The sequence below is a fragment of the Diadema antillarum genome, unplaced genomic scaffold (genome assembly GCF_040938485.1).
Source record: "Diadema antillarum isolate AM-2024a unplaced genomic scaffold, OU_Dant_1.0 seq00000377_RagTag, whole genome shotgun sequence".
Lineage (NCBI taxonomy): Eukaryota > Metazoa > Echinodermata > Echinoidea > Diadematoida > Diadematidae > Diadema > Diadema antillarum.
The window spans coordinates 405887-427411 of NW_027271376.1; the positions used below are offsets into that span (position 1 = coordinate 405887).

Consider the following 21525-nt stretch of genomic DNA (forward strand, 5'->3'; position numbering starts at 1 on the left):
CACTGTATTATTATGTCATACACTCTTTTCTCTCATTATTATATTGCTTTCTTTTTTCATTTTTAATCAGCAGTTAATGAGCAATTGTATTCAGTGAATAGAATCAATGTTGTGACCACTTTTTTTTTCTATAGTTAGTACATTTTGAAGTTTTGACTAAACCTGGATGGTGTGTTGTAGCCTGCAGCATACACATGAAATACCAGATATGTGCAAGTTTACGCTAACCCTGTTCTCTGTTTGCACATTGGATAGAAATTTTGAAACTCTTATTTTGCACATATCATTGGTTTCATGACAGTTTATGGGTGAAATAAGCACATTGAATAGGAGAAAAATTATACACTCTGGCAAAGTTAGTTTAGATGGATAGGTTATGGCAAAAGTAGTCATGGGTCAAACCAAAAGAAAGGAAAAATTACAGAATACCACTGTAGGACAAGAAAAAAAGACCCTCTGAACAGTAATTTTAGCAATGATAAACATCAATATTCAACTTTTGACTATAAATCTCCTTTTAAGATTTCCGTGTTGATTAGCTCAATTGGACAATATCTTCCAGGTTTCTTGTACTTGATAGCTATCCTCATTTTGTGTGTTTGTGTAGACAGTGGCGTATAGGGGCAACAGTCCAGGGCCCCATTTCATAAAGAGTTGATTTGATGACAACTCTTTGCTGGAATGACAATTGTCATGGTAACGACAAGAATCCAGCTTCCTGATTGGCTGTTTGCTGTGGGAAGTTGTCATTCCAGCAAGAGTTGACATCCTAACATCTTTTATGAAACGGGACCCAGATGTGCAACAGCAAACACTGCCCAGATTAAATCTAGAAGGGATGGATGTCAAAGTGCACCATTCTAGAGAGGAGGAGCCATGTTTCTCAGAGCACATGAAATAGCTTACACCCGAGTGACTGAACTGAAGATTTAAAAGCAAGAGTATCAGTTCCGTAAGTTCTGTTGGAGGTGACTCTCAAAAATTTGTCATATTAGGATATTGATGTGGCATCCCATTTGGGTAGAATTAGTCCTGGCTGATACTTTTTCACAGGATTAATCCTATTGTCTGTGAACCTGAGACAAATTTTAATGGCAAAGTACTTTAACATTTCACCAGAAAGCAGAAATATTTTTAGTATCAAAGATGAACTTGCGATTTGGTAAATATGACATGATATCAGATATTTCAATCAATGGCCCCCCCCCCCCAAAAAAAAAAAAAAAAAAAAAAAAAATCAAACAGGTAGGACTCTATGACTCTTCATTCTATTCAAACAAAAGTTTGGTGACAGTGTTGCCATGCATAGGATCAGAAGAAGTGGTACGGGTACTGTAAATAGCCTAGAGATAGTATTTGAGCTGTCACCATGAAATTCTGATGAAGTTGCTGAATATCAAATTTCTGGTTTGGGTATTCTGAAATACTATGGAAATTAAAGCTAAGCAAGACTTTGTAGACTTTGAAATGTGGACGAAAGGTGGTTTATCGAGTTTTGGTGGAATCACTTTACTTTAAATTTCAATCAGCTTTAATGACTATCAGCAAGATTTGTCTTAACATTGTTTAGACCTCGTATTCAACTGGTTTAGAGACGGTGTATTCATCTTGTCGTTTGCAACAAAATGTAGTATGAAATGTAGGGGAAATGAAGATGTCTTTCTTCCTGAAATGTATTCACGGTTCACTCTGGATGTATGAAGTGCCTTGCACATCCGTCTACACTGCATTTTGCAATGTTCCAAATGTTTGCCTTGAATTTCTAGCAAATAATGGTCACTAGTGAATGAGCAGAGAGAAAGGCTGAGTGATATGGTGATACAGAGAAGAAATGGAGTCTGTGTGTTTGTGTGTGTCTGTCTGTCTGTTTATGTCTGTGTGTGAAAGAGAAAGAAATGATAGGTAAGGGCACAGATCTCTGTATTAGTGAAGGCAATATTTTTCATGTACAGTTTTTTGTACTGAATTTGTACATTACCTTTTAGGAATTCAGTAATCATAAACTGGAGAGAGAATTTCTATAGGCCTTTAAGGTGCTGAGTGATAGATGTGCCTTGCAAAAAGGTAATAAAAATTTTTCTACAACTGTGTGCTCTTAAAAAACCTGGAGTTAGTCTTTCAGGGTATGCAACAGACTTTTCCCAAAGCATAGTAGCGCATCGCAACTTGGCACTAACACAAGTTATTAACTTGAATTTTTTTTTCTTACTTTTTGCTCTTCCCAGGGTAGACATGAGCCTCGAGCACTGTGCACAATACGTTTGCAGAGGCATTTCATATTTACTGTTTCCATAGATTTATTTTGATCCCCCTTTTTTTTTTGAGCAAGAAAGACAGAGTAGACAGTAGGAGCTTGTTAATGCCCTTGTCTAGAGGCAATTTACTGATTTTCTTGGAGATGGACCAGGGGAGGAGGGAGTAAAGTGTACAAAGTCAGTTGAAAGGCCCCTAACATAACCCTCTTCTTAGTGGCTTTTACAAGGCATAAATTAATTGGTTTGTAGATTCCCTGAACTTCGCCCCACCCCCTCCTTACCAGAAGAGGGGAGGGGAAGGAGAGGGGAGGGGTAGGAGAGGAGAGGGGGAGGAGAGGGGATTGAGCGGGGCTCATGCAGAGAGTAGATTCTGAGTTTGCATAGTCTTCACATCGGCATTTTCTTGGGAGCCAGCTGATGTGACTGTGCATCCGCTGTGTTCCTTTCAGCGCTCTATCATTCCTCGTTGCTTAACAGACTCATTCCTTTCAGTAATATATACTCTATATATTTCTACTTTAAACAAGGGCATTGCACTTTCCTTTATATATTTAATTGGTTTCATTTTGCATATTGACTAGGCTGAATATAGGTATCAACCCATTCTGTAGTTAATATTTCATTATATGTATATTCAGTATGATTATATATAGCTACTTGTATTAGCTTTGTTTTGTTATAGTCTACATGTATGTGAACATGTACTTCGAAAAAAGTGCAATATTCTGTTTTACACAAAAATTTGTGTGGATGTTGCAGACATAGTTGTCTTTTTGTTGCTCTTTAATGCACGCTCCTAATTAGTACATTGTAATACAGTTAGTGAAAAGGTTCCATGTGTCTTTGGTGTTAATATCATTGTACACCAATGTTTTGATAACTAGAAAACACAAACACAGTGAGTAAAAGCTGATTGACTTTAATCTGTCGCTCCTGTATTATTGATGGTATTGTTATTGTGTGTCAAGAGTGCCAAGTGCTGTTTCATGTTTTTGAGACTCCAAATGTGAATTATACAGTTATATCGAGGTGTGATTATGACAATTTACATACACATACAGAATGAAGTGTTATTTTCATTTTTTTTTTTCTTTAGTTAAATATTATGGAAAATATTCATGACATGATTATCTTATACTCACAACTTCTTTTGTATGTGTAAATATTCTCTTCATAAATGCAACTCTTCTTGCGCACATTTTCTACGCGTTTACTATTCTGACATCACATAGTGTGATATTGCAGGCAGGATTTGTAAATATTGTTCTGAATGAGAATAAAAGTTTTCTTTTTTCAGACCGACATTGATATACTCTCATTCGTATTTACTTTTGTTTTGAAAGCTCTTATTGCTATTACAATGCTCTCCTGTTATAACAAACACGGTTACAACAAAATAACATTAAAACGAAGTAAAGATTCAGGTCCCAAAATCTTTGTATCTTCATATGCTGTACTGTTCAATTATAGCGAAATTTTGATATAACAAAAGAAAACCACTGGTCCCAAGGACTTCGTTATAACAGGACTGCACTGTACAGGCATCTACCTATGTCTGCCACCTACCTACATCTACAAATGTACCTATCCATCTATCTATTCATGTATCTATTGATTTATCCATCTGTCTATTTATCCAACTGTCCATCTACATGTATCTGTTTCGAGAGATACATGTATGTTCTGTATATCACCATAACAGAGGATCTGTCCCACTAAAGTTTGTCAGCACTGGGAAACCTGCCATTGATTGGATGTGTCGAAAGTATCTTCTATGTCATGTTTGAACAAGCGTGATTGTCGTGTTACAGCATTTTGTAAGTAGTGATAGAAAGATGCTTTACAAGTGCTAGTACAATGTATGTGTGTATGTAGGTACTGTATATGCAGTATGTTTATTTGTTTCTCTTAAAGCACAATTGGTGAATTGGGACTTGTAAAACAATTTCAAGACGGGTTACATTGGGCTATTGGGAATCACAGCAACAGAATCAGATTATCCCTTGCTGAGAAGCAAACTTGGATATTTTTCACCATGCAGACAATATACAATGCCTCTGTGTTCATTTTCTAACAACTTAGTTTTCAGAACGAGTCATCAGTACTTCAGAAACAAAAACTTTTGGTAGCATACTTACAAGAGGGCACACCAAACAGAAGAAGCTGTTGCTTTCTTACATCAGATTCATGTAACACCCAATGGTATGACTTATATCAGTTCATATCAAATATTTTATTTTGCACCCAACATTGTTGATACATTAGACCTCATACATCTTAATGCGATCATTTGGATCCACTTCAGTTTGGTCCATTGCCTAACACACCAGAGCCTATAAAACAGGGTAAGTTCAGTAGCATTCTTGAAGAAAGTAATAGAAGTGAACTATGATATGCAATTTGAATCAAACAGACATGCAAGAATACATCCAGAGAAAGAGTGGAGAAATCTAGCGTTTTGTAAAGAAGCTTTATACTTGAAATAGTGTCATTTTAGGTTAGGTTCCAGAAACTCCACACTACTAAAGATTAACTATATCAATGTGTCAATCCTCTGTTGGAACATACTGACAGTTTTACCATTCATCTAGTACAAACAGCACAAGATGAACACCCCCCCCCCCCCCCCCAGGATTTCAGAGCTAAATTTTGTGACTCCATTGGATTAATAATGTGCTTTTAGACCAGCCGAGACTTTCACAAACTTGCAAACTGTGCTCAAATGTCAGCAGTTATGAATTACCGATATACGGAGTTGTGGTCTATGCCACTTCCAAGTAAGAGCTTGGTGTAATTCCACATGGTCATACTGACTTTGTCTTGGGTGCTAGGAATATGTTTTATATTGGCCAGGGAACATTATGGACATTTCTCTTTAAATTCTGGCCATCTGTTGCAGTTCACAGTAACACCGACTTGATTGTGTGAATGAAGAACACTAGCGTTCTTGGATTTGACCATCTAACCGAAAATTGAATCTTTACTCTCCTGGACTCGGCAGCCACTATCAGGATTAACTCAAAGGAACAAAAGTACTTGAAAGATGAAATAGAAATCAAATATGTCCTCAATGTAGTCTGCAATTACTGTATAAGCTGTTATTTTCCACGAGGATTTAATTTTCGTGAATTTCATGAATCAAGGTTTGATCGCGAATTTAGCAACACATGAAAATGCCTTGCGCTAGATTAATAATGCATTAATGATAGCGTCGGTGTCAACGCGCAAAAACAACATCTCGCGAAAATGGCTGTGACTTCCGCATTCGCGAAAATATCTGTACGGGAAAATAACAGCTGATACAGTACACCACATGCATATCCACAATCACCTCCATATGATGAAATGCACTAAACACATTCGATTCCTTACAATAGGAGAAAGAATACCAGGTATGAGGGCTCCTTCGTAATAGGCTATAGACTCCAGCTAACTGGATCATGATTTTGAAAAAAGGCTTTCTAGATGATGGATTTGAACCTTTTCAGGTTCTCACAACTGACAATGCACAGAGATCAAACAAAATCTGTATGATAGATGATAAATTTGTTTAATAATACATCAAATAATATGACTGTCTTATACCAAGACCAAGTCAACTTATTCAAATCAATACTTACATACACATCAAAATCAATTCATTTTTCGAGAAAGCATTTACTTCAGACAAGGTCCTCAAACCAAGATACTGATTTTACAAAGGACTTTTTTTTTTTTTTTTTTTGGAGAGGTGGAATGCTGTAATACTACACATGGTTACCAGACAAAATCCTCTTCCACAGAGAGAAATACAAAAAGAGTGCGAGAGAGAGGGATTTATAAAGTACCTTCCAGAACATGACAGTGTGAATTTCAGTCCTCACAGCAGTCCTGATACTGCAATGTGCATTTTCAGTTTCCTCTACATTAAACCTGGATTAGATTCTCTGCCATGTGTGTTACTTCAGGTGAAGTGAAAGAAAAAAAAAGGAAACTCTGAATATTCAGGCCTTGAATTATTGAATTAAATCCCAATATTTTGCTGCTGTTCTTTTTTTCTGTTAAAAAGATAATGACAGGGGAGTGAAAATGTTATTTGTTATCAAAACTGATCACATCCAATCATCCAGCCTGTTAGTATACAAACTACACAAAAATCATTTCAATGAAGTCCAAATGGGGCCAGAACAGCATGTGTTACATGGCATGTGACAAAATGAAATTAGTTGTGGTAACATTTCACGAGCTCTGAACTGACAATATTTATACTCAAAGTAATGGAAAAGACAAGGAAAAGAATGAAAGATAAAAGACATATATGAAGAGATAATACAGTCAATCTACCAGTCATACCTTGAAAAGATCATGAGCCACAATATATCCTCTAATGACTTGTGCTTGAAAAATTGGTCTTTACTTTACATATATATAATAATGTATATATAAGAAAAAAATGTTACAAACTTCTTGTTGTAATGGAGTAGAATTTGTTACGTCCATTGCTCATCTTATCTGCAGGCAATGCTGTACATACTGTCCTCGCCACAAATACATGTACACATGGGCTGCAAATATTGTGACCAACATCTTCTTACACTGTGTGGTATTATTGCTTTGTGACATCATAACCCCAAAAGGCAATGCACTTTACGGTTTTGAGGGTGTGTGCACATATATACACTGTGAGCAAGATAAAAAAAAAAAACAAACATGCAGCAAAGCTCAAAACACATAATAGACATATAAGCTCTTGTGTGCATCAAGCCTGATGCTCTGCATGGCTGGCTCGGAAAGTGGTCAGCAGTCACATCCACACAGCTACAGTGTTCAGTAATCGATAGTATATTACTGGATGTGAAGTTTGCATTATCATCATCAAAAGCGAGTTTGGAGCCAGACGAGTGGATGACAGACATATAAACTCCTGCTGCACAATGATACAGTGTGAAATGAAACCAGTTTAAGTGTAGCCATCACCCCATAACTGTGATGTCACACAAAATACAAGACTAACAATTTCTTCATACGCTACCATGTAAAGACTGTGAGTAAGAAAAAATAGGGCAGTCCAATACCAATTGAAAGAAAGACTAGAGAATAAAATAACACAAAATACAACAACAAAACATGCTGACCTATCTGTCAATTTGGATTTATGAAAAATTACATGAGTAAATGTCTTAATAAGTCCAAGAAGAGTTGGATGCATGGTAGGTTAACTGCATAATGAGAAAAGAAAATCAAGACTGGAAGACCCACTAAAAACCAAACAGAATCAGCATGAAAGCAATAAAACACTTATAATGAAGAGCATACCTCTCCCTTGGAGTCTTGTACACACTAAGCTGAAGCGTTGTCCATTATACACAAGTATGATTTTGAAGAATATATCACACACATGCAGACAATATCTGCAATATTCTACTGTCTATACTTTACTTTAATTCCTCTTTGCCTTTTCCCTCTCAATAGCTTGAACAAGCTTATAATTTATAGTAATTTCATGTTCCCATGCCACAACAGCTTTCATAGGCTCTCCTTGTTTGCACGTATTCTTTTTTTCACCACCTTCCAAAAAGAAGATGGACTTTTAGAGATATTTAGAAAAGAAATGTACAAAAATATCATCTATTTAAGTCAATGCATCACAACATATCACACCAATTTTTCTTTGATCATGACATCACATAAATGGTGACATCCTAGATGCTATGTATAGCTACATTTTCATTCAATATCTACAACCAACTTTGAGAAAACTACGAAAATATCTTGTTACGGTAACCGTGTATAAATCTGTGAATTGATTCTAAATTCTGGTGAATCAACTTGAGAAAGTATTCCATTCTGTGCGATCAAAGACTTACAAGCATTATTGCTTCAAAGTACACCATATATTTCCTCGTCCCTGAAACTAATTTTCATTTGAAGCATGACACAAATTTTGACACTGTTCATATTTTTGTCTAAAAGAAACCCAAGCTATGTCCTTGACAAGAAAGCACTAAGATTCCTCGGCACAAGGAAACCTCTCTGCTGCCAGTCATACACTCTTCTAAGATTTCCCCTTCAAGAAACATAGATTCTGACCTCCTAGATGTTCTCTCAAATCTACATGCAAGAAAGGGGGGGGGGGGGGGGGTGGGGAGAGAATTACATCAGTCACCTGAATGATATAGCCAATGTGATGTACACACAGGTACACCTTGAAAAGTAATTTACTCACACTTACAATGGGTCACTACTCTATTAACGCATGTTACCACTCCCAGTCTTGTTACGCTGAAATGTCCAATATCTTATTTTGTATATCTTTCTGCGTTTATTCACAATGGCTGGTTAGCTCTTAATGAAACTCCCTCCCCACCCCACCCATTTAGGGATATAGGTGTTCACTACAACATTTTCCCTTTGCTTCTATGGGCTCATTATGTCTTGATATACATCACTACAATGGGATCAAGTCAGCTATTAACAAAAGATAATACACAAAACAGAAATGAAAGAAACATTAATTTTCTATCTATCATACAGTGGCCCTGTAGTATAGTGGTACAACAGTGTCAAAACACAATGTTTATGACAGAATATACATTGTAACCAAAACAGAAATCACAGCGAGAATGTCTCCTAAATTTGTACCAGTAACTGAAACCCATCCTTAGCAAATGTGCATACCATAAGAAATCAATGCTTCGAGTAAGACATCATATCAAAAGATGTGAAAATCCTCTGGTATAAATCCTTAAAAAGGATTGATCAATGTTATATCTATATTCCTTTTTTCAGACAATTCAACGATGCACAAATACTTCCAACTGTCCATTGCAACAGGTATCATTTGAGAAATACTTCTATGTGTGTCTAAATGCTATGCACCTTGGAAGGTGCAATTGCTGAGTACTTTCTTTCAACACTATTAACATTTGATCACTTTGGAAAGATACTATCTGAATGATATTACCAGTCTGTAGCTCAAGGACAGATAAGCATACTGCTGAGTACTAGTGTTGACAGAATAACTCTCAGGATATTACATGTATACCAGAGTACAACCATCTTGTTTTATCTGTGTAAAGTGTGGATACCAAACAAGGATTGTCCTGTGTTGCATGTATGATGTCATATATCGATACAAGTAAATCGTAACCCCTTCAACCACAAACACACAGGACAGCTACAACCATGGTTACTCCAGGAGAAAAACTGAGATGATCATGATGCTGATTAACCTGTTAAGTGCCCTGACACTTGGATTAACCCGCTCCATACTTAATTCTGAAATGCCCATAGACTTAACACGCAAGCCACCAGGTTCCCGTACGGAACGGGTTAACTGACCAAGTTTTATAATTAGCATTCAGTAATCATCTGGACTTCACCTAGTTGTAAGTTAGCAAGTCCACTCATGTGTAGCAATGTACTTCAGTCTAACAGGAAGGCCATGGCAACACAATGCTATAGGGGATTAGGTAACTCTGTTCATTGAAAATTAGTTTCAAGACATCTGTGCTAATCGGCAATAAGAGCACACCAGTGTGCTTGCCAATCAGTGAACAAAGCACAATAAAGTTTAAACGAAGATATAGCACTGACTTTAGGAGGGATGTGATTACTGATGATGTGATATATCTTTAATATTTTGCTACCCTGACAGGATGTATATACACCTCATCCAGGAGCAATGGCGTACCCACACAGTTGTGTCTTGTCAACAAGACATGGTGCAGGAAAACAGGTTCACCAACTAAATTCCATTCTGAGACATACAGATTCTTCCAGATAAAAGTAGAAACATTCTTTGCCATTTAAAGCATTGTCTGAATGAGCAGCATTTTACACATGGATTAGGCTGTCTTTTCCAATAATTTGATATATTGAATAAATTTGTCATTATCTATCATACATACCACAGTCCTTCTCAGCTTGTCAACTCTTACAACTTGATAAAAATGTAACTGCATCTAGAAATATTGAATATAGTAACGCAAGACCAATAAGTTCAATATCATGTATCTTACATCCAAATTACTTTCTGCTTCACTGAGTGTAAGTTATGCCTAATATGAAGTGGACAGAAAAATCTACATACAACAAATAATCACAGCAATTAATACAACCAAAAAAAAAACCAAACAAACAAAGAGAGAAGAAAAGAAATGCCAAAATAATGGTTTCTTCTGATGCAAAACACCCCTTTAGGCTCAAGTGGTGAAGAGGGAGTTGGGCGCCAGGTTGATCTTCCCGTCTTCTGACACCACCTTGCCGTGCTTGCCCCGCAGGTGGCGCTTGTACGTGTTGCGGGTCTTGAAGCGGGCGGGGCAGTCGCTGCAGCCGAAGGGCTCCTCGCCCGTGTGCCGGCGCAGGTGCTCGCGGTAGTGGCTGCTGTGGCGGAACTGGCGGTGGCAGTAGCTGCAGCGGAAGCGTGCTTCCTTGTTGTGGATCATGGTGTGATACTTGAGGCTGTGCAGTCGGGTGAAGGTAGCCTTGCAGAGATCACACTGATATGGCTTGATACCTGGCAGGAAGATAGCAAACAAGATTTGTTCAGGTCTTATTGAAATGATTAAAATCCAAGTTTAAAATTGACAACACTGAACATCTTACTCACACCACAGCTTTTTCTCTAACTGGGGGTAAATGTCAGTTGTATCTGGGACATCATCACTTCCATCACTACCGTTAGTAGCAGCAATAGTGACACACCAACTTGGTAAATTCTGCAACTTGTTGATGCTGTGAGCTAGTCCGACTAAACATGTCCACCCCACACAATACAATGCAATTCTGTACACTCTCTATTTAATTACAAGTCTTGAGGGTTTTTTTTTTTTTACATTAACTAATTTATTCTAAAATATACAATGACCAAGAAGCTTTAGGAAACAAAAAAAAAAATGGGATTTGAATGAAAACTTTCATTACTTCAATGACTGAAGGAAAATCCTGGGTGAACTTACAATTCCTATAAAAAGTTCACATTATATGCAAAGGCCTGTATAAGCTAAGCTTCTTGTTGAACTTGTTGCACCAATGGCCAACTCATGAGCAAAATACAAATTTGGCTTCAAGACATTACAGTGATTTACTGATTAATTTTTTTTTTTTGTTCAAACTTTCAGTTTGAAAATTTTCAACCAACAGAAAATTACAAACCATTCCTAACCAGTTCATCTCTGTACATGATGCTCTGTAAATGAGCTTAGCTGATCCATTTTCAACAGTATAGGTAGTTCTTCAAGGACTTCCCAGACAAAAACTTGTTCACGAAGTTGCATTACCAATACCTTTGTACAGTCAGATAATAAAGCTCTTATCACAGAGTTTGTCTTTCAGTAAAATACTAACCAGCATGGCTCCGGTAGTGGGCTCTCAGAGTACTGGCTGCAGTCAACTCCTTGTGGCATATCTGGCACTCGAAAGGGCCTTTACGCTTCCTGCTCCTGGCTAGGGTTGTGAGGTGTTGGATGGCCGTTTGCTGTGGTAGTCAAGGGCGAAAAAGGGGAGGAGCTCTACAAGTCATTTAGCTAGAACAAAAGGGAAGCACTGGACCTTTAATATGGGATATGATATGTGTGTGAGCACAGCATGCAATTTATCTGCAGTTATCAGAATGGATACAGGGCTAACACAAAATGTGAATTGGTCTGCCCATAATCACACAGCTCATCTCATTTTCATGTTCCTGTTTCTATCGATAGTCCTATCCCTCAAACTGAAATATATTTATTTGAGTACAGTCAACCTTGCCTAAGTCAAATCTGTTTGGACTGAAGAAATAGCTTCAAATTAAAGAAAACTAGAAAAGCACTCTGAGAGCGCAGACCTCCGCCAAGCAGCTACTTTCCACCTATGATCTTACTCTTCCCAAAGAGATTTTTCTCCTCTCCACCACTGGGGAAATACTCTTTGGGCTCTTCCATAGTGATCAGTGATTTCCACCATACATGCTGAAAAATCACCCGATTTCCCAATACATAAGCCTTTGTTACGTCATAAACCCTCAGCTGAGCGGTGCGCCTCGCCCTAGTAGAAACTAGATCATGCACTTTAGTGCGCGTTTGAAAACCTCAAAAATGCGCAGCTTGAACTCCCAAGTTCATTGACCCTACCTGTCAAAATATAAAAAATCCTTCATAAATTCCAAACATTTCTCAGATCACTACTAAAATTTAATCATTTGTTACTTGTATCATTCTCAAACTTTACTGTAAGTTTCATCCAATTCCGTTGACCACTTTTTGAGTTATTTTGCACACGGACAAACAGACCAACAAACCAAGAGTAACGAAAACATAACCTCCTCCCTTGGTAGAGGTAATTATACTGATGAGGGATTACAATCAATACAATATAAACAGAAGAGGACATGAAAAGACCTTAAACTTAGGCAATTGTTTGACTTATGCGAGGTTGACTTATGCGAGGTTGACTTATGTGAGGTTGACTGTATTTCTCTGATTACCTTCCTTCTTATTTGGTGTAAACGATGTTGTGTCTATAGCCAGACTGTATCTCAAACATACATAAGCATGCTTGCACAAGCCTTTTCAAAGGTAAATCAAATTCAAAATCAATACTGCAGGACACTTTATACATATAAAGTACAGTTGAGGCCAGTTTACCTTGACTTCTTCCGTCTGGTAAGAACCCTTTGAGATTATCTTTGGTTTGCTTTTGCGAGGCTTGGAAGCAGCCTCATCTTCCATCTCCACGGTAACATTTGCCCCCTCTCCGACAACAGGCTCTTCGTTCTCATTGGACACCCTACCAGAGGGCTGGGGGGCATCAATATCTGCTATCAGCTTGTTTAGTTGGTCGTTCATTGAGTTCAATAGAGGGTCAACGTCAAAGCCATCGGGCTCCGACTCCTCAATGTTCGGGGGCGTGTCTGTTGGTCTGCCTTCAGAATCAAGATGTACCGGGCCATTATTACTGTTGCTTGTTAGTGCATAGTTGTGGTCGCTGTGGGGAGGCTCAACAGCATTTGGAATAACAGAGGACAGGTGGTCGGATTTCTTTTTTGCTTTGGCCGATTTCTTGGACTTTTTCTCCTTCTGCTTCACCAGCTTGCTGGATGATGCAGATAGCGAGGATCCTGGTGATATTGTTGGGGATACAATCTGTGCTATACCATTTCCTGCCTGTGACAGATGGCTTGAGGTTGACGCGTTGTTTTCGACCTTGATGCCAACGTCCTCACCCTTTCCCAACATGGCTTTTGCGAGCGCCTCGGCTGCCTGTATGTTCAGTCCCTGGCTCTCTTTGTCCACCATGGCTTCCACTGCCTCAGCCAGAGACTCTATACTCAAGCCTGTCATACCACTGTCAAAGCTTGATGCCACTTCCATGTCCGTACCGTTGCCAGAGGCACCTCCATGTAGGCTCACCTGGTCCTCGTCAACCTTATCATATTCTGGTGCATTGCTGGTCCCTGCATTGACTTGACTTTCCTCCGCCCCATCCCCACGTTTTTTCTTGGAAGGATTGGACACACCTATCAACCTTCCCTTTGGAAGTAAGACCACCTCGTTGATGCCGCTGTCCCCCTCGGCCGACCGGATGACGGTGTAGCTTGATCGCTTCATTCGAGAGCTGACATTTTTCGGCAAAGTGACCCTCATGGGGCGTGGGGCACTCGGTAAAATGTACATTGTAGAGTCTGATGGGCAGTTGTCATTCTTAGCTGTGAGATAATCAGAAGGCAGAATGTTGAATAGATTATAAGATGTCCCAGCAATTGACTTTTACATGCAACACTTGCCACTAGGAAATAATGATAGATATGCATCCATGTTTACTACCTGGACAGCAGGGCAAACCCTGGCTGGACTTCACATTCTGGCTTGCTTTCATGATGAGATTATTAACTTGTCTGTGAATTAATCTTTACTTTGTTGCAGCATCTGATGTATTATACATGACATAACAAAATGTGCAGTGGTTGACAAACAACTCTCAACACAAGAAATGTAGATTGCACTTATTTGCTGGCACAGTGCACTGATTAAACAATAACCCCTGCCCCATCAGAGACTACAGGGTTGGTACAGATTTGGTTGAGATGGGGTTGCAGGTTTCCAACATTTTTTGATGATGATTTTTTTCTTCAGATATTGAGAAACTTCTTATGAAATATGGAAGAGCATATAAGTCTTAGAGGAAATCAAAGTTACTTTGATGAAAATTGGTTTTGAAATGGCTGAGATATCCAAAACAAAGCGATCTTCATAAAAGGTGGGACCCATCTTTTCTAAGGATCACTTTTCTTTACTATGTTTTTGGATATCTCGGTCATTTCAAAACCAATTTTCATCAACTAAACTTTAAATTCCTCTTAGAATTGTATGCCCTTTAACATTTCACAAAGTGGTTTCTAAGTATCTTGCAAAAAGTTTAAAGCAGAATCCTCACCTCAACCAATACTATACTATCCCTTTAACCTTAATGAACACATTTTCTTTCACATACCTGTATGCTTTGTCTTTTCTGGTTTGGGCTTCTTGGTAGATGTAGTCATCATGTGTATCCCTGAAGGAAATTAGAATGCACGCACAAAGTTTTCAATCACTTTGCTATAGAACTTCCTTCACTTTGCGCCTGCGTGCGCACGCATACACACACACACACACACACACATACGCGTCTATGGAGGAAATCGAGGACATGTTTCACCCACAAGAATCTTACCACATAACCAAGGACCTGTGTGTAAGTAGAAATCTGGTCAATCGAGGACTCATTCATATATTACCATACAACCGAGGACTTATTACAGTAATGTTAATCGAGGACCTACAAACATGTACCCCTAAATGCAAAAGCAGACCGTCTGGAATGGTCTGCTAAGCGAGGGTGTCCTCGGTTTAAATGTAAAATTTGTGTGTATGTCCTCGTTTTCCACCATGGATAAGTGCATCCACACACAGTAATGATGTAATTCCAAAACTCCTTCAGCTGTTTACATCAAAGCATGAATGTATATTGTGCTTATATTGTGTGTATATATTGTGCTTAGTAATGTGTAATTTCTGTTATATTTTGTATTATGGTATAATTTGTTTATTTGTTGTAAAGCGCATTGAAATTCTTTTCAAGTTTGAAATGCGCTATATAAGAATTTGTTATTATTATTATTATTATTAATGTCCTGATCGGTTTATAAGATGAAAGAGTGAGTAAGTATTGACATCCTATTCAGCTCAAAGAAATTACATCATGCTTGCCATTGTTTTAAAATTTTAAATTTCTCCATGTTTGAAAGCCAAAACTTACTTTAAAAAAAAAGTAAAACTCAGTTTGAACTCTCCTTCAGCTTTCCGGCAAAATAACTTTCTGTATAAGCCAAAGCCTCCTACATGCTCACTGACCATTATGTTAAATGTTACACTGTAATCATTCATCAAGAATTCATTTCTGTGTAATTTGAAATACGAGTTGGCGTAAGGAAAAGACAAAAAAAAAAAAGTGCCTAACGTTGCTTGTGCTGCTTACTGCAATGGTGAAATACGTACCTCTATTTGTGACAGTCAGCAGTTCTCCAACGTGTCTGAGTAAGTGCTTAGTCGCTTGTCTCTTAGTATCTTCATCATTGCCGTAGAATTTCTCCGTACAGTAGTGGGGCAGCATTCTACACGTATACACATGCTGCTTCAGTGTGGTTCTTGAGTCTTCCGTAGGCACCTGCAAGAGATAACAGATTGATTACTCACAGTGAGACACTGATATGGTTATGATGTACCACCCTACTCCTTGCAGAGTTTAAAAAAAAAAAAAAAAAAAAAAAACATAAGAAAGAAAATATAATCAGTTATGCAGTTTGATACCAAAAGCTGCATTCAAGCCCACAGCAAACTGTAAAAAGAAAACAAAGATTGAGAGACAAAATCACTACACGCTCACAAATGCACATTTGCCACACTGCTAAATCAGTTTTTTTTTTTTTTTGGCATTACAAACAAATGAAATTGTGACGCGTGGCTATCATCAGCTTCCAACTGTAAATGACATACAACTTTAAATTCTTGAGGCCAGATTGGGATTCTTGTTATCATCTTTCTCTCCTCTTGGTAGATGATCTGCTGCAGATCTAAGCCTTTCAAACTGAAGTCAAACCTCCAACCTCTTTTTGTTTATTGCACTGGGAGAGAGAGATCTTCAAACAGTTGTCTATGTCAATGAATTAACTGTATTTTTTTATTATATTATTATCGTTATCATTATCATTATCATTATCATTATCATTACCATTACCATTATCATAATTATTATCATTATCATAATTATAATTATTATTATTATCATTATTATCATTATTATTATTATTATTCTTATTATCATTATTATTATTATTATTATCATTATTATTATTATCATTATTATCATTCTTATTATTCTTATTCTCATTATCATTAATATCATTATTATCATTATTATCATTATCATTATTATTATTCTTATTCTCACTATCAATATCATTATTATCATTATTATTATCATCATTATCATTATTATTATTATAATTATAATTATTATTATTATTATCATTTTTTTTTTTAAAATCATCATACTTCTTGTATACTGTATATGAAGTGAGAAAATTTCAGTTTTGCATGTAGAATGAAAGCCATGATTAAGCACCTTGAAGCTTGTGTGTTTGGCAAATTTCTTCACCAGATCGGCAGCTGGCAGCATCCTGAGCAGGTCTACATCAAGGACGTTCCGGTAGACTGGTCTGGCTCTCTTCTTGCTGGAAGAAGAGGTCGCAGACTTGGAGGTAACCTGTGCTCCCTGGGAGACACTGCTGCCAAGGGAAGGTCCAGGGTCAAGGGGTCGAGGCACTCGGTCTGCAGCAAGGATGGGGAACACAAAAGTCTTTCTCTTCCGCTTTTTCTTCTTCTTCAGCGATGCTTTGTGGTGCTTCTTTAACTTCATCGGTTTGAGTTCCTCGGGGGGAATATGGACTTGCAGAGGTGGAGCTGGTGGGCTGGCTTTCACAGGCTGTGCAAAGAATGTGAACAGTGAAAGAAATGACACAAAACATTCTCCTATTATTGGTTTGGTTCATATCAAAATGTTGAATAATATTCAAACCAACCCTAGCAACTGTGTACCCCTAGCAACCACTTACATATTCATCACACAGAAATCATGTAGTAAAGAATCCAATCATAAGGGCCGTCTGCCTATTGAAGGCAAACAGCCATGAACCTCTCTGTAAAGACCACCTGCCTTCATAAATTGCATTTTGTGTTTCCCCTTAATATGCAGTCTCCGAAGACAGGGAGGGAAAGGAGAATCTGAATAAACACAAGTATTATCTACCTTAGCCAGCTGAGCTGAGGCATTGTACAAAAAAAATCTGTTGCATGTGGGTGATGATACAGACTCCTGATATCAAGTAGGTAGTACCTTTGGTTTTACAGGGGGTGGCTTCTTCTTTCTGCGTTTTTTCCGCCTGCTTGAGAGTTCCACATCAGGTGAAAGGGGTCTCTTCGGGATGATCTTTCGCTGTGGTCTGGACCTAGCTAGTGAGGGTTCATCTGGATCTGGCTTAGATGCACTCCTGGTTGGTCTTGTGCTCTTTTCTGAAAGGTGCATTTGACATGAAGAAATGTTACCCAACAATTATATGCTTTATTTGTGCTTACTCGCTCACATGCACACACAAAATCTCATGCAAATTAGCAAGAATAGGTTTGCATGTTTGCAAATCATAAACTGTTTACAGCTCTCAATGAGTCATACCAGCAAGAAGCAAAATTCTTGTAAAGAATGCAACTATGGCAGTGTCGTAGAATGATAGTGATAATAATAATAATTATTATCTTTTTAAACTAAAATAAGCTTTCAGATTTTGGAGTTTTACCTAATTCTGGTGATTATTCTTAGGATGACTTTGAATGTGACAAGAGATGCAAATTCCTACTAACCTGATTTTAATAGTCTAATCTAGCCTGACTGTGGGTAACTCAGGATAGAATAATATGCCCTATTCAAATTACATTCAACAAATTGCCCAGCACTGCTATTGAATGCCTATGCCCTTAAATAATATAACTCACTTGTTATGCTATTCTTAAGTACTCTTTTCCAAACAAAAATGGTACAAATGTGTAAAAGTACAGGACAGTCCCCCCCCCCCCCCCCCCGTCCCCCCAAAAAGAGAAAAATTTGTAATACATGTAACTGAAAGTACTGTAGATGGAGACCAAATTTCCCTCAGGGTTAACAAGCTGAAAAGTAACAATCTTCATAATTTGAGCAGCTGGTTTATGCTAGAAATTATATGATCTTTTAATGCTGCTGCATCTGCTTATCGATGACTAACTGTGTGTTTCTTAGTTCATGTACCAGTATGATTCCAATAAAGCCATGTTTCTGGACATACAACTACACACAGTACATTTGATGATTATTAACAGAACCATGATATTTTGATTAGTAGCATGAAAATTGTAAGACTAAATCTAAGTAAACATATGGTATTACATTACATAATATCTGCTATTTGATTTTTTCCCAATTCAGAATAATGGCATGGTTATACTTACTATTTTCTAATTACCTACAGTACCTATATAGCAAACAATCTTGGACAAATTTTTGGTCCCTCTTCCCCAAGAGAAGCACTATGTACCCGGTACTGTAAAAGTTGAAATTCAAGTGCATTTCGCACAAGCAGAAACTAGCTCGAAAATAAAAGCACAAGAATATTTTTGCTTGTTATATTTTCAGCAATGTGATGTCTTCATTCTGTGAAAAAAACAACAAATCAAAACAAAATCAGGAAATTTATTTCACTCGGCCAAGGGTGAAAAATTAATCGCACGAATATCTCCACTTTAAACAGTATCACTGACGAATCAGAATATCCATTCCCATTTGAATCTCAGAATTTAAATGGAATTGGATATGCACTGCTTTTTATCAATCAAAGAGAGATTGCAAAAACGGCACCAATTTGGCCAAAAAAAAAAAATGGTGTTCTGCACATGTGTGAGACAACTGTTTCCATTGTACAACCAAGGAGATTGCTTCGTCTTAGCATTCGCACCGCAGATCTAACGCTTGCTAATGACTAATCAAATCCACATTGTGATTTTTAGACAGCATGATTAGAAACACTATAAAAAAAAAAGAATTCATGTATGGGTAATTCCATGAAGTTGGGGCACAAAGTGTTACATTTTAGCATAACTCAATACTAATTATGCTATACATATATTGTTTATAGGCTTTACATTTGTATTGAGACCATACATTTTCCTGGAAATTTTGTGCCATTCAGACTCAATTTTGATGAAGTTATCTTTAAAAAATGTAACGGTGTCCTGTAGCATCGTGACGTGTCCATGTAGCATCGTGATAGTTAAAATCTGGTCCTAAAAGACAAATTAATGCAATTAGCTTGACCAAAATTTGATATAATATGCATAATTACTAGATTAGTCAGATAGCTACATATCTTAACTTTCCTATCCACAGTTTTACTTTTACAAGAAAATTACACAATTTGTCACTATGCTACGCGGTGTCCACCAAATGTAACAAAAAAGGACACCGCGTAGCATCGTGATACATTTTGTAATTTTCTTTTAAAATTAAAACTGTGTACAGGAAATGTGAGATATTTAGCTATCTGACTAATCTAGTAAATATGCATATTGCATCAAATTTTGGTCAAGCTAATTGCCATAATTTGTCTCTTAGGACCAAATTTTAAAATATCACGATGCTACATGGACACGTCCCGATGCTACAGGACACCGTTACATATTGTTTAATAACTTCATCAAAATTGAGTCTGAATGGCACAAAATTTCCAGGAAAATGTGTGGCCTCAATGCAAATGTAAAGCCTACAAACAATATTTGTATAGCATCACTAATATTGAGTTATGCCGAAATGTATTTTTCAAATATCACGATGCTACATGGACACTGCCCCAACTTCATGGAATTACCCGTATATATTACAATGCTCAGCTTTGAAGACCCTGCTGAATTCTAGAATTATCAAAATTAATAAAAATCCAATAACAGACAGAATTAATGCGAACATCCCAGAGGGATAGCACAGAAAGAACTGACGACAGTCTGTCCTTTCAGGTAGGGAGGGTATTTTTTGTTTTTGTTCTATGGTAGCTACATGTAAGTCTGTGTATATATGTAAGCTGTATAGTGTATGTATTTTGGGTCATGCACTGATTGATTTTTTGTTTTTTAATTTACTTTTTCAGTTGATCAAAAATAGCTAATTGTATATTGTGTTTATTCAAGATGAATGTTTTTGTCATGTGAAATTACAGAAATCAAACAAAGATTATTGATAAACAAAGTGCCCACATGAACACACACACGCACACACACACAAATAAAATCACACAGTTGTCGACACTTCTTCTCCTGGAATACCGTCCAAAAAATCCAGCAGGGCAGCACAAAACTGATCGGGTAGGTGTGATATCACTATCACTCAGTACACACACAACTTGATGAACAAACCCTAAACTGGTGAGTGATACCAAGTCATAGCTAGAGTGCAGTGATAAAGAAAAAACATAAAGCTGCCATCCACACAAATAATTAGACATTACAATTTTATTTAACAGACATGCATGTAGCCTGTATTTAGTGGACTACACACCAACAAAGAAACTGAGTAGAATTTAGCATGTATGGACCTCACAGCACAAGTCATTTTCATTAGGGTCTAACACTCACAGGTTAGTAGATTCTACATCGTCATCAAATGTAGAAATGATGAAATATATGTCACCCCATCACTGGTTAAGTTATAAGAATGTAGTGTGATATCATCTGGAACGTTAAATCTTAGTTTGTTGCGTTGTTTCGCGAGAATGTCGTCTCAAGTAACTCGCTGGAATCTGCAATCTGCCTCACCGCCATCGCGCCATGCATGCTTCAACTTCCAAGTTCAAGCCACCCGAGAAAGCACGCTCTCTCTGCACTGACGCTGACTGCGTTATGCATTGCTAACATAATGGATAATGCCATGTCAACCCGACATGCAAAAGATCGAACGAATACGAAAAACAAACTACAAATTACGCAACAAAAAATAAATCCACTCTCTCATATCATAAAGAAACATAACACGACACTAAACGAACCTTTCTTCCTGATGTCAGAGGCAGATTTTGTTGGGTTATTTTGCTTCCTTCTAGTAGAAGACATTTTCGAAGCTTATTTCGCAGTCGTCTGCTGTGCAAAAGAATAGCAGAAGCATCATGGCTGGAGCAAATACCTGAATTATTCTTGTCTGCTTT

The 21525-nt window shown here is 37.5% G+C and overlaps 1 protein-coding gene across 1 annotated transcript; it reads right to left on the reverse strand.

Moving 5' to 3' along the window:
* Nucleotides 1-10013: 10013 nt before the first annotated feature.
* On the reverse strand, nucleotides 10014-21471 carry LOC139731524 (uncharacterized). The gene is made up of 8 exons (XM_071642408.1): nucleotides 21370-21471; nucleotides 17646-17821; nucleotides 16875-17234; nucleotides 15749-15917; nucleotides 14706-14765; nucleotides 12860-13920; nucleotides 11583-11712; nucleotides 10014-10752 (listed from the first exon to the last, which is right to left on the reverse strand). The coding sequence occupies exons 1-8, from the start codon at nucleotides 21431-21433 to the stop codon at nucleotides 10439-10441; spliced, it is 2334 nt and encodes a 777-aa protein (XP_071498509.1). The 5' UTR covers nucleotides 21434-21471; the 3' UTR covers nucleotides 10014-10438.
* Nucleotides 21472-21525: the final 54 nt, after the last annotated feature.